The 17782-nt window shown below is 33.1% G+C and overlaps 2 protein-coding genes across 2 annotated transcripts; both read right to left on the bottom strand.

Annotated features, from left to right (window-relative positions):
* Positions 1-3210: 3210 nt before the first annotated feature.
* On the bottom strand, positions 3211-5587 carry LOC128282481 (putative disease resistance protein At3g15700). Its single transcript, XM_053020655.1, has 2 exons — positions 5350-5587; positions 3211-5247 (listed from the first exon to the last, which is right to left on the bottom strand). Exon 2 carries the CDS (start codon positions 4070-4072, stop codon positions 3425-3427), a length of 648 nt encoding a protein of 215 aa, XP_052876615.1. The 5' UTR covers positions 4073-5247; positions 5350-5587; the 3' UTR covers positions 3211-3424.
* A 4047-nt stretch (positions 5588-9634) lies between these two features.
* LOC108482603 (uncharacterized) lies at positions 9635-10929 on the bottom strand. Its single transcript, XM_017785732.2, has one exon. The coding sequence runs from the start codon at positions 10724-10726 to the stop codon at positions 10130-10132; it is 597 nt and encodes a 198-aa protein (XP_017641221.1). The 5' UTR covers positions 10727-10929; the 3' UTR covers positions 9635-10129.
* Between the last annotated feature and the right edge of the window lie 6853 nt (positions 10930-17782).

The raw sequence follows: 17782 nt of genomic DNA, 5'->3' as shown, positions 1-17782 counted from the left end.
TCATGTTTGCTGGGACACTTCGGCGCTACGTGATACTACGTTGTACTTAGGTGTGTCCTCTCTCTTAATGGGTGATGGAACCCCTTCTTAGATTTCGTCGATCGATAATGGTATTTTACCCACTCCATCTAAATTGTTACGTTTATCCAGTGTATTGAGTGTGTCGAGTATACGAAAGAATCTCTTATTAGTATCTCAATTTGCTAATGATAATGATGTGTTCTTTGAGTTTCATCCAACGTATTGTGTTATTAAGGACATCAAGACTCAGGAAACTTTGCTGATGGGCCACATTCGTGATGGACTATATCACTTTTTGGTGCCTGCTGAGGATCCGTTTGTTGCTCATATGAAGGTTCAAATTAAGACTGTGGGATGTCATGTGTTTGCTTTATAGCATAACTGTCTTGGCCACCCGTCTACTTCTGTTGTTAGGAATGTTTTAGAAAAATGTAATATTGTTTACAATAAATGCTGTCTTGATGGTATATGCACCGCATGTCAAAAAGAGAGGTCGCGTAAATTACCTTTTTCTATGTCAACTACTACATATCAACCTTTTAACTTAATTATTTCTGATCTTTAGGGACCCGGGGCCGTTGCATATGATAATAAGTGGTATTACGTATCGTTTATTAATGTATGCACTAGATTTACGTGGACTTATCTTCTTAGTCAAAAGTCTCAAGCAATAAAATGCTTTACACGATTCCAATAGCTAATCAAAACACAATTTGGTAAGCCCATCAAACAACTTCAGAGTGATTGGGGTGGAGAGTACCGGACTTTCACGTCTGTTTTAGCTTCTCAAGGGATTGTTCATCGATTAACTTGCCCTTATACTTCCGAATAAAATGGTGTAGCTGAGCGCAAACATCGACACATTGTTGAAACGGGCATCACGCTATTGGCCCAAGCAAGTCTATCTATGGAGAACTGGGGGTATGCATCTTGTTGCGTAGTTTATCTCATCAATCGCCTTCCTACTGCAGTTCTACAAGGACAGTCTCCCTTTAAGGCCCTTTTATGGAAATGATCCCACGTATGATCATTTACGGGTTTTTGGTTGTTGTTGTTATCCTTACTTACGTCCAGTTGCAACACATAAATTGGAGTTTCAATCACAACCTTCCATGTTTTCAGGTTATAGTACTTAACACAAGGGCTATCAGTGTCTTCTACCGGATGGTAAGATTATCATTTCAAGACATGTTGTATTTGATGAGAGTCGATTTTTGTTCTTTGGAGTTGGTTTAACAAGTTCGGTTCTGAAGCCCAGTATGTCTATTTCAACGATTGTTCCTCTCGTTCGGGAAGTATTATCTCGGCCAGTGGAGTTCTCTACAGAATGATCGTCTCTTTCTAATTCTTTACCGTCTATCGATCCTGTGTCGTCTCCTTTTGACTCGTCTTCGACTGATCCTCCTGGTACACATGAGCCTAGTCCTTTGGCTAATGATACTTCTAGTTTCACCAGACTTACGGACGACGTTCCTTTCTTGTCGTCTCGTGATCTGACCTCTCTGTTGCCTATTACAAATACTCACCCAATGGTGACTCGTACTAAGACCGGTGTTTTCAAACTCAAAGCTCTGTCCGTTGAAGCTGTGAAACTGTCTACAATAGTAGAAGCATTTTCTACTACTGAATGGCGAGCTGCTACTCAGGCAGAATATGATACTCTTATTCGTAACTCTACCTGAGAGCTTATTCCTTTACCATCAAATCACAAGGTCAATGGTGTAAATGGTTGTTCAAGATCAAGAGACACCCTGATGGTACTATTACTCGGCGGAAGGGCAAATTGGTAGCCAAAAGCTGTTCTTAAGTTCCTAGGTGTGATTTCAAAGAAACCTTTAGTCCGGTAGTAAAGTCTGCTACTATTCGTGTTATTCTGTCCATTACTGTATCTGGAGGGTGGTCTCTTCAGTAGGTAGATATAAACAATGCGTTCTTAAATGGTGAACTTGACACTGAAGTGTTTATGCAACAACCTCTGGGTTATATTCGATATGATTCGAAAGGCAACCGCTTGTGTGTTGCTTGAAGAAAACTTTGTATGGCCTCCGTTAGGCCCCTCGTGTTTGGTTTGAAAAGCTAAAGCATTTTCTAGTATTTATTAGGTTCATAGTTTCAAAATCTGACGTGTCCTTGTTTGTCCGAATCCAGTCTGACTCTACTTTTTATGTCCTGGTGTATGTCGATGACATTATTGTTACTGGAAGCCTATCTCCTACTATTGATTGGTTTGTTCGGTTGCTAAATGATGAGTTCTCACTCAAAGACATGGGTGATCTTCACTATTTCCTTGAGATCAAAGTCATTCGTTCTTCCTCAGGGTGCCTCCATTTGTGTCAGGCAAAATATATACGTGATATTCTTAACCGGGTGCCAGTAACCAATGCAAAGAGTGTCCACACCCTGATGGTTAGCTCATCCACCATATCTAAAAACAATGGTGAATGTTTAACAGATCCAATTGAATATAGGAGCCTTGCTGGTGCGCTACAGTACGTGGTGCTTACTCGTCTTAACATTGCATACGTCATAAACCGGATCTGTCAATTTATGCAAAGCTCTACAAGTGTTCACATGGCTGCACTAAAACGCATTTTGCGGTACCTATGTGGCACCATTGATTTTGGGGTTGTCTTTCAGCCGTCTGCTCAGTTGTCATTGAGTGCATATGTAGACGCCAGTTGGGGGCTCGATTTTGATGACAGCCAGTCAACTTCAGGGTACTGTGTTTATTTTGGCTCCACTCCTGTGTCTTGGGGGTCTAAGAAACAGCAAGTGGTCTCTAGGTCTACGGCTGAGACAAAGTACAGGAGTCTTGCCGCAGCCTCTAGTGAAGTTACCTGGTTACTTTCGCTACTTCAAGAATTACAAGTTAAGTCGGATGACACTCCTAATGTTTGATGTGATAGCTCCGATGCAGTAGCTGTTGCAGCTAACCCTGTATTACATTCTAAGTTCAAACACGTTGAGCTGGATCTATTTTTTGTCCATGAGAAAGTAGCGGATGGGTCTATTATGGTTGGTGAGGTTCCAGCTTGTGACCAAGTTGTTGATATTCTCACTAAGCGACTATTGGTGACGTCGTTTGCTCGGTTTCGCACTCTTCGTTGGGTCTTACCCGTCGAAAAACTGGGTGAATGTTAAGGATCACATAACTAATAGATTGTTAGTCAGTTAGTAAAGCTGTTGATATAGCTAAGAATCGTTAAGAGCAGTTGTAAACGATCTATAAATACACATTACTGAAAAGAATAAAGGTGTGATGTATTCAAGATTCAGAAGTTAAAATCAATTTCAGTTTTCAATTCACTAGTAATTTCTGCTTCTAAATCAATTCATTCGTTAACCTTACCTAGTTTCTACCAAGAAGCTACTAATTATTGCCAAGGGCAAACCTGCACACTGGTTAGCAATTGATTTTGCAATGGGTTCCAAATTTGGAATATTTAGAACAACTCGACCCAGTTTCTCTTAGAACAAGTTTTATGCCTCTTTTTCCGCTAAGGGATTTACAACCCACTTGTTGACACACATCAAATGATCGCGTTGTTAGCACTATTTTACTCCCAGCAGAAGGCTCAGGGATTCCTACCTTGTCAAGGAAAATCTTGTCCCATAGGTCATCCAAGATCATCAAAAACCTACTTTTTCGAGACAATGTTTCAAACAACATCCCTGCCTTTTTTATTTCATCTTCATCACCAGAAAAAGTTACTCCAATTTTACTTGCAATGTCTTTTTGTAATTTGGCAGTACTCATTTCCTTTGATACAGTGATCCAAATCACACTATTGAAGTTCCATGTCTCCTTTAATATCTGATTGTTTATAACCTTCATAATGCTTGTTTTCCCCACTCCTCCCATCCCGCAAACCCCTATCTTTTGAACCTCGTCATCCATCAAGTATAGCCAAATTTCTTCTATATAGGCCTGTGCAGCTTCACTTGATAAAGCTGTTACAGATAAAACTTGTCCAATCCATTGAGGATTGTCAACAACCAAACCTTCATAAAACTTACCTTTTTGAATATGTTCTTCCACTTCCTTTAGCATCTTTAACACATCTTCTGCACGAAATCCAAGTGTAATAGAACTGCTTTTTCCAATTCTTCCATCAAGGCTTTGTATTTCACCATTGATTCTTTCAACATCTTCTAACCATATTTGGACATCTCTCTGAAGTTTCTTTTCTAGATTCTATGTCTTCCTTCAGACCATTCAATTCCTTCAATTTCCTTTTAAGGTCATTCATATTCTGATCAAGGCTTCTCTGATTGGCCAAGTGTTTATCAATCTTATTCAGAAAGAATTTCATGGTTGTAAGTCTGGAGTGCTTCAAAACGAGTAATATGTTAGAAACTAAGAAATGCATTTAAGGTCTATACCAATACAGGCATGAAAAGAACAATTATTGAACATATTCTATAAATTTTTAAGTGGTTTTTAAACAAGTTGGATAGGTGTGCATCAAGAAAATTTCCCCTCCCACTAATAATGAAATGAAATTAATTGTATACATAGATATCTAGAATTCAGTCCCTTATTTCATTTAAAAATGAATTAGATTAATTACAGAAGTGTAAAATCCTAGTTATTAAACTTGCATTACATTTTCCTATCACAAAAAATTGAGATAGATTTCATGGTTTCAATCATAAAAGTATGTTATCATTTGATTTTTTCTATGCAATAGCACCATGCTGTGTTGTTTTTTGTATTTTGCCATAAAAAACTTGCATCTTTCCATGTTGTAATAGCTCCTGTCACCTCAAAAATTTTAAATTATATGCAAACCTTAGTTTAGAGTCCAAACGATAGGATAATCTTGTTTAATTTACTCTTTCTAAAATAGCATGTACTTAGTGAGACCAAGGAAGCATGTGAAGTGTAGTAAACACAAATCCAAGATAATCTGTACCGACATCTCAGTGAGCTATGTTATCTAGAATCCTTGGTTTATCTTAAATATGCATACTCAATATGGGTACCCGGGAAAAAACTTAAGAATGAATATATGGGATGGGTAAATTCATCTGGAAATGGAGCATCATAGTTTATGAGGAAGAAGCCAGCATAAAAAGAAGATGTGGTAAACAAGTTACGAAGAATAGAATTAGAGATATAATATAAATTATCTGTCCCTAAATAACTTGTTAGCTTATGGCGAGTACCAAAGAAAACCCACCAAATTAAGTACCTTTCCTTGCTTGCTGATGAATGACGGCACACTGCTAGAGGAAAGAGTTAATCAAAATGGGTTTTCTTTTCTATGCTTGCCTTTGACTCGCAGAATAGAAATCGATTCAATGTCTTTGTTTTGTTTAATTTACCTCCTACTTCTCCTTCGGGTCGCCTTCTCCCGATTATTTTTTGTAGGGATTGGATTGGGTTGGTGAGCAGAGCTTGCTTGAGTCGATTAGGCTGGGTTTCTGATTCCTTTACAGTGGTTCTCTTCCTTGGATACGAAGGCTGCGGGGGTCTTCTTGTATTGGGATTTCACTGATTTTGACTAACTGCAATTATAAAGTGTGGACTCTTCTTGTATGATACAGAAAACACACGTGAGATGCAGCCAAACCAAGTACTAGTTGAATACCTGTCGAATTAAAAAAAAATAGATGCCTTAATGGTCGTCACTCTGGGCCCAATCATTCTGATTGTCATTAAAACCCAGAAAAGAGAAAATGGGGTTGTGAAATTATGGTCTCTCAACAGTGATTCAGGTTACCCTGCACGCATTGTTCACAACTGTTGCATAATACTCAAAACACTGAAAATATAATGGAGAATTTTGATTATTGTGGGTGTACCTTTTGTGTAATGTTTGGGTGGCTTGAAACTTGCATGTAACATCCTTTTTCTTTGCATTGCATTAATGGGTGTTCCATTCTCGGATTTCATTTTTGCACCCATGTTGTTGACAAGATTGCCAAGACTTGGGTGCATAATGTTACTAATGTGAGTTTAATTAGTTGTTGATGGAAGGTTAAGGGAGTAGATTAGAAAACTTAAAAAAGAGTAATAATTCATTTATCTGGGCCAACCATTTTGACACCTTCATAATCATCAAATTAATACTGTTCAACATTGATTTTGTTGTTAGAAACAAGTCTTAATTCACAATGAGGCCAAATTCGGTTAACGTTGGGTACTAATATGATAAAACATGTATTCTTTAGGTATTAATTTGGTAATTAACCTTGTATATAATAATTCGTTAATAAAACATAGTATAGATATTAAATATAGGTAATTATTTTATCCAATGTTAGTGGATTAAAAAGCTCTAGAAGCGGGTTTAAAATGATATCAAATGTCATGTAAAGTGTTTTTTTTTACTTCTTTGGCAGTATATAAGATAATAATCTGAAAAAAATAAATTTTTATATAATCACGTAAATAAATTTTAACTTATGTAAAAAGAATTAGGTTAATAATATGTTATTTGGGATTATATCATGTACATATTTATAAGATGTTGTTTGATCAATTAAAATAATTAAGTGTTAAAAATTAAATATTAAATTGAAGTTATAAAATATTTTTGATATAGTTGAGGCAATTTATGAGGATTGCCAACTAGCAATGTCCACCGGTGTGTGGCACTAGTTAAACTCATAACTTGTCTTATTTGTTGGTATGTTTGACCAAAATATCTTGGTTATTTTGCCTTACACATTTTTTTTGAGATTTTGTGCAAATAATCTTAGGTTTATTATTGGAGAAGAGATTAAATCAAGTAAGGTTATTTTTCAAGTATTCTTTTTTAATCTACTAATATTATTTACTAAGATATGCAATTCAAGAAATGAGCTGACTCTATGATTCTTTGTATCCCTATATAAAAGGTAATTGATTTCATGAGATTTGGGTAGATCATGTGGTCTGAAGTTTGCTTAGTGAAGTTGAATTTTTGCTTTAAATATGGAAGGCTTGCTCAATCTTGATAAATGTTTTATTGTTGAGGCAGTTATGAGGAGTGGCTAGAGGAGTGCCACGAGCAATGGCCATTGCTGTCTGACATTGCTCAGCCTCATAACTTGCTTTATATTGAGTTGACAATTTTTGTTAACAAAATCTTTATGTTGTAGTCTTTGATGATTATGTGGATATGTGTAACTCCTCCAAATCTGTTATGAGAACATATCTTAAAGAATGGTTTGGATTAGATCAAGGAAATCAACATTCCTACTGTGAAGAGATTAGATTAGATTGAGTAGATTAGTATCATATACTAAAATTTTGAAGACTTATCTTGGTCATACTGAAGATATTATCCATATTGATTATCTTGTTATTTTGATGGGAAGATTGATTGTAATTGATTGTTATCTTAACAAGCCTTAAAGTCTTGCAAGGCTCATGTAGGTAAAAGATGCAGAGAATTTTAGCACTTATTTTGTTCTTTAGAACTTATTTTTTAGAGTGTATTTTGTAAGTAATCAAGTGAGTCATTTGGTTTACATCCTAAGTTTTCAGGGGGAAAACTTAGAAAAGAGTGATCTAGATCTTAGGTGCAAAAATGAAGTTGCTAAAATGGGGAGTGTTAGTGCTTGTAACCACTTGTTGTACAAGGTGTTACGATAGTGGATTTTCTCTATAGGCAAAGCCCCACAGATGTAGGGAAACCGGACTGTATAAATATAACATTGTGTTCATCTTTGTTCTTTACCAATGCTTGAAACAGTTGGCATTACTTGTACCACTACTTCTGGTACTGCTTAATTTACTTGCAAGTATTGTTTCTTTCAGATATATTAGTTAATATTAAGTATGAAATATAATTAGATTGTTTGATAAACAAAATCAAATTTTAAAGGCTAAAGTCTTTATACGATAATATAATGTCAATATAAATAAAATTGGATTAATTGGAAATATTCTTCTTAAGTGATAATTAGCTCTTAGCTACTTATCATTTTCCACACTGTTCAATAGTAAAAATTCTACCAGTTTGCTTTTATTTTGAATTATCAAACTATGTAAAAGAAAACAAATCATTAATGTTATGCTTGGTTAGAGTATTATTTTTCCACATATTTTAGTTATTAGTTGACTATAAACTAATCATAATTGGTATTTTTAACCAATCACATGATTTGTTTATGGCAAAGAGAAGGAAAAATTTTCGCTAATTTTGAAGAGATTTTATTTTATTTTTATAAATTTTTTACTCATCTTTCTAATTGCATGTTTAAATTTATACTAATTATTTTTATTTTATGTCTACCTCTTTTAAAACATATGTGTTAAATACAATTTTTTTCTTTTATTATTACACTAAAACCAAACATAACATAAAAATATTAATTTTAAATCGATTAATTTTGTTCAAATATTTATCAAACAAATCCTAAAATTTAAACTATAGTTAAGTACTCACAAGCTTAAGTGATGGCATTTTGATATGTTTTCGATATATATATATATATATATATATATTATGATTTTGTATTCATATTTCATCCATACGAAACCTGTTAAAATAGTGTTGCATTATATTAGGTTTTTTATATAAAATAATATAAAAACTAATTAATTAATTAGGAAATCGTGTTAGAGACTAATTATTTACAAAAATAGGTTGTTTGCTACAGTATTTATCAGTGTCGTCTGAAACATTGGCGGCACCACTTTCCTTTTTCAATCAATCATCATGCAATCATTAGACTTTAAAAAAAATATATTTTTTGATGTTATCATTGTATCAGGCGACACTCATGTTTTTAAAAAATAAAGGCATACATTATGAGAGAAAAAGCGAAAAAAAATATTTTTAGGTGCCGACGGGCTATTAAGTCGCACCACTTTAAATTTTTTTTAAATAATTGATAGCCTATTGGATGCTGAGAATTTTTTATTTTTACTTTTAAGCTTTTGAGAAATTGTTTTACATTATGAATTTTGCTTATGGTAATTTCTCTTACAGGTGATGAGTTTAATCAGAGGGTTTTAGAGTACTTCATTAAATTAATTAAGAAAAAGCATGGAAAGGACATCAATATAGATAACAAGGCTCTTGGGAAGCTTAGGAGGAAAGTTGAGGTTGCCAAGAGAGTTCTCAGCAGCCAGCAGGCTGTCAATTAATTTTTTTTTTTTAAATTAAAGTAGTGTGCTGCTTATTGTTCAGCTTCACCCATAAAAGAAATTCGTTTTTTTACCCTCGCTGTATATACTTACATTGTTACGGGTATTTTCAAAAATATATACGGGTGTGGCTTAACATAGTCGCAACACATAAAAATTATTTGTTTTAAAAGTATAATGATTGCGTATGATTAGCTAAAAAGGAAGGTGGTACCGTCGGGATGTTAGGAAGCACTGCCATCCACTACAACAAATAACTCATTCCTGTAATTAATTTTTTCTCATTAATTAATTATTTTTTATATTATTTTTATAAGAAGGACATTATATTAATTGGTTGAGAACTGAGGTTTATTTTTATTTGAAATAGAGATATGGAGTAGTGCTTCATTATTTTCTTAATTTGGAATTCCATTCTGATCATACAACATCAACCTAACTGGCTTTACCTTGAAATGTGCTTTTATATATATATATATATATATATGATCGCAAATGAAGAAGATTTCAAATACGCAGATACCATAGTTTTGATACACAAAATAATAGGAGCCATTTATTGATCACGCTACAATATATCTCGATACATGGATTTACTGCATGAAAATGAATTACAATTTCTTGCTAGCATTAGCAATGAAGAAGCAAAGGGTTCTAAGTTTTGAACCAAACTAAAAGACCCTAGCTTGATACCCCTGAAAGAGAGAAAAGCAGGCAGAAATTTCTGCCCACCTAAAAAAAGGGAAAAACTCTAAAGCATGATTGGAGAGAAAATTATACATATCAACCAAGGATATAAAAATAATGTACTCCTTAATTAGATTTATGTATATAAGAGAGAGTTTGGACCCAACCTAAAAAGTTTTGAGGCTGTGATCTAATCATTATGATGAGTAAAAAGGTTTGGTCCATACAAGGAGAGAACCCATGTAGGAGGAAAAAAAAATAGTATATTGAAGCTAAGGTAGGAATTTTATAGGCTCAAAATAGTATATTTAATGCAAATATGCAAACATGATGATCTCAGTTTGCAACAGTGAGATCATTCATCTCCCTTATGATTGCTGGAATGCAACTGGAACTCCTTGCAATCCCACCTTTGTTTTGAGCTCCTTTATTGTCCCTATGGCTAAAAGTTTTAGCCCTAAGACTTTTGCCTTCCAATCTGGAACCCTTCCTCAAAATATCCCTCATGGCTTCAGCTGTCAACAAAGCTGGATACTCCCTCCCAAACTTGTTGAACTTAGCACACCTATTCATATGTGCACTCAAAGCTTCCTCTATCTTCCCTCCCGTTTTCTCCTTTTCTTCTTTCACTGCCTCAGCACATAACCCACATATCCATTTCCCCAAGTACTTGTTGCGGACTCGGTCGATGTACTCTGGGGTGCACTCTTCACTCATTCCACAACATTCGCACTTGGCATCTTCCACTTCGGATATAGGCGGAAGCTGGTTTTCATCTACGTCTACCGGTGCTGCTTCTTTATAATTATCAAGCGCTTCCTTGCTGAGTTGAAAAGAGATATCGGATGTGGTACGGTGGAGGCTGTCGTTTGAGAGTCGTGGTGGCTTGGGGAAGTTGTTGCTCCTGGTGAAAGCGTCTCCATGTGGAGCCATGTTAAAAGAAGACTTAAAAACCCAAAGTTTTAGATATTGGGAAACACACTAGTATATAAGCAAACAAGCGATAATTGAGCATATAGAATTGAAGAGCTTGGAAGATTCTAGTTCAAACTCAAATGGCGGTACATCTATATATAGAGACTAGTTAAGTGTGTTTGTGTGCATGAGACTTATCTGACAAATGAATCAAATAATGTGTGGTACTGAGTGTTGTGGATTCACATGTGGGCTATCAGCAACCGAATGCTCCAGGGTGAGGGCATTGCTAGATTTTTCTCGAAATGCATGCATGCATGCCAACTTGTTTTTACTTTTGGGTTTAAAGGTAAACTGATCATCTTAATCCAGAGAGGAAGCATCATTGTCATTTCATGGAAAAGTTTTTAGGACATTTATTTAATGTTCACTTTCATCACTGCTTACTCATTTTGGATTATTGGTTCATCTTCATCATCATCTGATTCAATCAATATGAAATTTTTTATGTCCTTTCGTTTTTTGAATGAAAAAGAAAAACCATCTCGCATAGGGTGTTGTTTTTGTCATAAAAAATTCTACTCAAAATTGGTAATCCATATCCAAAACCTATAATAAATTAACATCATATATTAATATATAGTTAATCTATTAAAATAATTACAATTGAAATAACTAAGTGAACGGTGTAATGGTAAGGTATATTATACTTCTAAGCGAAAAATTAAGGTTCAAACTTGAGAAACAATATTGTTATGAAGGACAACTATAAACTCGAACATAAACAATAAAAGCAGACATGAAGAATACCAAAAAAATATAACAATTGAAATTAATTCAGTTAGCTATAAATTAAAATAATTTCTTCAAATAAATAATTAATTATTACTAAAGATATTATATCGAGCAAGTATGAATCATATTTGGTCAGTCTACAATCAAGGCTTCATTCATGTTTTAGTCTCTAAATTATACTTATTTTTCATATTGATATCAATTTTTTTGGAATGAAAATATTAATAGAAACAAAGTGAAGGTACAAATATGGAAAAAAAAGATATTAATATATAAAAAAAATAGAGCATAGTTTGAAAGTTAAAACGTGAATAAAACCTACAATAAAATATAACTTAATAAGTAAAAACAAATAAATAAAAGTTAAGGAATTCACGTGGGAGTTTAGAGGAGCCATATACAGCATAGCTTAGCCAGCCATGCATGCAGCTTTTATTTCGTGGAGACACAAGCAAGTAGATTTAAAAGGAATGGAGGTTTGGGTTTTAAACTTTTATTTAATGAATTAATCTCTAAAACCACAACAGCCACAGGAATGATGGAGAGTTGTGTTTGCAAAAAAAAAAGTAAAAGGATTAATTAATTAAATTCACATTTATCTTGAAAAAGAGTTTTGCAAAAAGGACATTAATTTAGCTTTGGATTTGTGAGTTGGGAGATTAGAGCAATTGGGCTTAGCCAACCCTCCCATTCCATGGCATTGCCATTAGCTGCCCTACTTTTCTTGTTTTTCGTCAGGCTTTTGAATTACTTTTGGATCCAACTGTATCTTTAATTGTTTGCTATTTAATAAGTTTGAAATTTAATTTCTAACATCTTTTGATGAGTTTTTTTTTTTTTTTAGTACTGATATGTTCATGGATAAAACTTTGTGAGAGTTTAAGATATCTAAGAATGTAATTATTGGAAAAGTAAACCAACAAACAATTGGTATTTTTTTTTTATGATTAACAGTAAACATTAGATATACAATTCTAGGGAAGTCATATTAATATATGGGATTAAATAATTGTAATCTCTTCAATCCGATTTAGATGTTAGGTTTGAATTTGGGAGACTACATTACCTACTGAAATGGTTTGGTAAACTAACAGAGTTCATAAAACAATCATTTTAAAACATTTGTTCATTTTAGAAGAAAATTTGGTTAATTTCCAATTCATTCAATACTCAATTTTTTTTTATAATTTAGCAGCGGGATAGTGATATTCAACTTAGTTTTAATTAAGTAAAATCAGGATAATTTTATGCATAATTAATTATAAATTCATGTTTCAATATCCTAAATTCAAAATAACTACCATACATGCTAAACAAGCCCAAAATCGAAATCCCATGCCACAATTGAAATAAAAAAATACAATTCTCAAAATTGAAATTTCAAATAGTAAATCTAAAATACTTTTTAATAAAAAGATCAATTTGAGCCGAGTCCTCTGTATATTGAATCTGCATCCTAACTTGGTAGGTTATCTGTAAAGATGGAAATAAGAGGAGGAGTGCACTTACGGAGCTCAGTATGAGTCCAATCACAAGAAAACCAGTGCAAACAATAGACAAATCGTACAAAATATCAACTTATAGAATGATCACAATTGAATAGAAATCTAAAATTTTGGTATTTCAAATCAACTCATCGCCATAATATCTCAATATTCACCTCTGTATACCGAGTCCGCGTCATAACCTGGTGGGTTATTTGTAAATATGGAAATAAGAGGGGGAGTGCGCTTATAGAGCTCAGTGTAAGTTCAATCACTGGAAAACCAGTGCAAACAATAGACAAATTGTACAAAATATCAACTCATAGAATGATCGCAATTGAATACCAATTCAAAATTTTGGTATTTCAAATAAACTCATCACCATAATATCTCAATATTCACATCTATGCAACTGCTTACAAATGCAGTGCAATTTCAATTTATCAAAAAATGTCCTACATTGCCGTTACACACCACAATAGGAGTTCCTCAGAACTTCTCTATCTTGACACCACATTATGGATAGACCACTGATCATTGCAAATGAGTGTTAACCTTAAAATATTGGTAGATGAACCATCCGTTTGTGCAGATAATAGCTACTAATACGTTGTGGATGAACCACTTGTCAGCAGATAACTACAGACTAAAATACATTGTGGATAAACTATTAGCCGAGTAGATGACTGTTGACTAAAATACGTTGTGGATAACCATTAGTTAAGCAAATAAACTGTTGACTACTTCCTCCGTTCAAAACGTCCCACTCCATACAGTGCAACATGACATGCTATAATAGATCAATACGAAAGCAATAACATGCTTATAACAATATATATATAGTAACAACTATCATGCTTATAACGGATCATGACAATAGCAATAAACTTGCTTAACATGTATTTGATTTAATGGTAATAGTAGGTAGATATGTCATGCAATCAGTAACACTGTGGTATGGAAAACATTGTTAGATCATCAAAATTACAGTGACAGTAAACCTGTATTATTTTCATATCATGCATTTACAGTAATAATTTAGTCAACCAGATCATGGATTCCAATATTATTCATATTACTAGGTGTAATACCCTGAAAATCTTTACAGTAATATATTATCCTTAATATAATAAAATAAGGAAATAAAGTGATAAAAAGGAAAGTTTTGAGTTATGGCAACATTGGGAAGTAAATTATGATATCTTGATTCAGGAAAGGACTAAATTGTAAAAGTTAGAAAAGTTTTGTTGCCTAAGAGTAAATACTCAAGACTTAAAGGGTTAAAGTGTAAATATGAAAAAGTTGAAGGACCAATAGTGTAAATATTTTAAGGGTAGAATGATCTAGAAACTAAGGAAAATGGATGAATTAGGACCAAATTGAATAAGTGAAGAACTATGAGGGACTAAATTGTAATTTTACCAAATTAAATGATGACTCAAGGATGGAATTCTAAAAGATCATGAAGGGCAAAATGGTCAATTAGTAGAGAGAGAATTCTAGAATGTAATGATTATGTTAATGATATTTTAAATTAATTAATTAGATAAATATTATTTTATTAATATTTTATGAGATATTTAATATTATTTTATTATTATTTATTTAGTATATTAGGAAAGAAAGATGAAGAATTTTCATCATCTTTCCTTTCCATGCAAACTAACGTGAGAGAAAGAGAGGAAGAAAGAAAGTTTTACTTTCTTTACAATTTGGTCCTTTACCAAAAATTCACCATTTTCACCCAAAATCAAATGAATTTCCATAGCTACCAAGAGAGAAAATGTTAAGGAGAACATGGGGAGTTAGAATATCAAGTTGGATTCAAGAAATAGAAGCTGGAGGAGAGAAAATCAAGTTAAAGATTGGTATCAAGAGAATAAGGTAAGTACATCAAGATTTCAATATGTTTTTAAGTTTGTTATTGTTGATAAATCATGGAAATAATGTTATAGTAGAGTTTTATTACATAAGGTCCTATGTTCTTGATATGTTAGTGAAGAGAAAATAAGAGAAAGTGATGAGAAATGGTGTAGAAAAAGAAAATAAGGGTGTTATAACATGGTAATTAATATCTTGCACTAAAACAGTTATGGACAGCAGCAGTAGTCTAATTTTGAAAAATCACCATAAATTTTATAAATTGAATTAGAAGATGAAAAAAATATGGAATTAAATCTTAATGAGTCTAGTTTCTCATAGAAGAAACAGTGTAAGCAATGAATTTGTAAATTTTGATATATAATGAATTTTGTGAGACAAGGTCAGAATGAATTCGGGTTCCCCTATTCAGACTTTGAAAAATAATAAAAAAAATGAAGAAAAATAATTAGAGGCTTAAATTTATATTTATAAAATCCTGAATGAGTCTAGTTTTATTAGAAACAAACTAGAACATCATCTGAATTCTGTAAAAGGAGATAACTAATTTTTAGTGAAGAAGGGTCAGAACTGTCAGACAGCAGAACAGGGGTGACTTTAATGAATAAACTGTACTAATTTGCTAAACCAAAAATTCTGAAAATTTTATGATAAGAATACATGTGAGTCTAGTTTCAGGAAAAATTAACAGATCTTAATTTCGAGTTCTGTAGCTTAATATATAAATAATTTAGTGACTATGACGCAAATAGACAGTTTTGAATGTACATATAAGTAATTAGTAAAATTATTGATAATGTTACTTGTTGTATGTTATATAAATTAAGGATGTGGAATGGAGAGGAGGAGGAGGAAAATATGTATGAATATTCATCTAGCATGGCTAATTTGCATGTTTTAGGCTCGGGGACTAAATTGAATAAAAGTAAAATTTTATGGGCAATTTTGTAAAAATGTCGAAATGACTAAATTGCATGAAATAGATTATTTTATTATTTAAATTACAAAATTTAACGAAATTATCAATTTAGTTCAAGATCGGGAAAACATGTTTTAGGGATTAAATTGAAAAGTGTTGAAATTATGGAAAATTTTGATATTTTATAGAATTCATGGACTGTTATCAATATATATGAGAATAATAGTTGGAAATAAGGATTAAATTGCAAGAATTTTACTTTCTGTCCCTAAGGATGAAATCGTCATTAATTAAAGTTTAGGGGCAAAATGGTAATTTTGCCTAGAGCATTAATTAAATGTATTAGAATATGAAATGAATGAAAATGATGATCAAATTTATTTATAAAGATCCGGACGACACAAATACGAGACTTGATCATGGAAAAGAAAATATATCGAATAATGAAATAATAAACACGAGCAATCAATGAGGTAAGTTCGTAACTTGAATTATATTCAAATGCTTGAGATTGTATGTTATTGATGTGAATATGATTTGAATGTTCATTGTATGAAAATTTATAAAACATTGATATATTTGATAAAATGGGAAGAAATCCGGTTGAATGAAAGGAAAATTCGATGGATCTCGAAAAGGAATTGACGGTAAAAGGATCTAGCCGGACGGGTGATCCTATCTGATATAGCCCTCCCGAAGAATATGTGTAAAATGGATTTAGCCGGACGGGTAATCCGAATTAGGTCTGAATTTAGCCTGGACTGGTAATTCGGATCCAAGCTCATTAGAGTAATTGTCGTTGCGAGGATTTAGCTCGATGGTAATCCCGACAATACTCTATGAGTTTATATTGCAAGGGATTTAGCTTTGGATGGTAATCCGCTGCAAGGATGAGGTTCATGGAGTGTGCTCTCGATATGAAATGTGTAAGACCATGGTTGAAAGATACCATGGCAACGTGATATGAAATGAACAAGACCATGGTTGAAAGATACCATGGCAACATGACAGAAAATGAGTAAGACTATAGTTGAAAGACACTATGGCATCATGTCAAAGATAAATAAGACCGTGGATGGGAGACGCTCTAGCATCTATTGAACAATTGATATTCAGGTAATATGTATCAGATGACGAATGGTTATATGAAATAATTATGAAGATAGATAAACAAAATAAGTATAAGTACATGAAATATAATTTATGTTAAGTTTGATATAAGCTATTACCGGAATAAATATACATAAAATATATGGAAATGATGGAGCATGAAATATTGATATAATGAAATGAATGGTATATGCTTATGAAGAAACGGTAAGAGCATGATATGTTTCATGACATGTACATATATGATTATCTTTGATATGTTGATACAAGGAAATTATGTAATTGAGACTATTATTAAACTCAAGTACGATATGTCGAGAAAATAGATATATCAGTGTTGAATTTATATGAGATATGTGCAAGTATACTAACAATGTTGCTGTTTGATGCTTATACAACTGTCAAACTGTTGATTGAATGGTAATATATTTATTTATATGATGCATTGAATCGGTAAGTATTTAAATTTTTTTTAGTGATCTGTAAATGGTAGTAATGCTCCGAAACCCTGTTCTGGCAGCGGATACGGGTTAGGGGTGTTACACTAGGGACTTAATTGAATGAGAAAAACACTAAAAATAGTTCGAGGACTATTCAGGGACTACATTGAACAGTTCACAAAATTTTGGGCAAAACTATAAATCAGGGGTCACATGGCAGTGTGGCCAGGTCGTGTAATAGACTGTGGCCATGTGGTAAATGCAAAAGTTAACCTATAGGGGAGACACGACTGTGTAAAGTGTTCTTGGCCATGTGGTTCATGAACTAGCCTAAGGTTTCCAAGGTACATGGCTATGTGAGGGGCCATTCACACAACCATGTGGTCCACAGGCCCATGTAAGAGGCCATGTAGGCCTATTTATAGACATGGTAACACCCCTAACC

Source organism: Gossypium arboreum, chromosome 10, assembly GCF_025698485.1.
Source record: "Gossypium arboreum isolate Shixiya-1 chromosome 10, ASM2569848v2, whole genome shotgun sequence".
NCBI lineage: Eukaryota > Viridiplantae > Streptophyta > Magnoliopsida > Malvales > Malvaceae > Gossypium > Gossypium arboreum.
The sequence above is the reverse complement of the archived record's forward strand: the minus strand, read 5'-3'. Positions and strand labels throughout refer to the sequence as shown.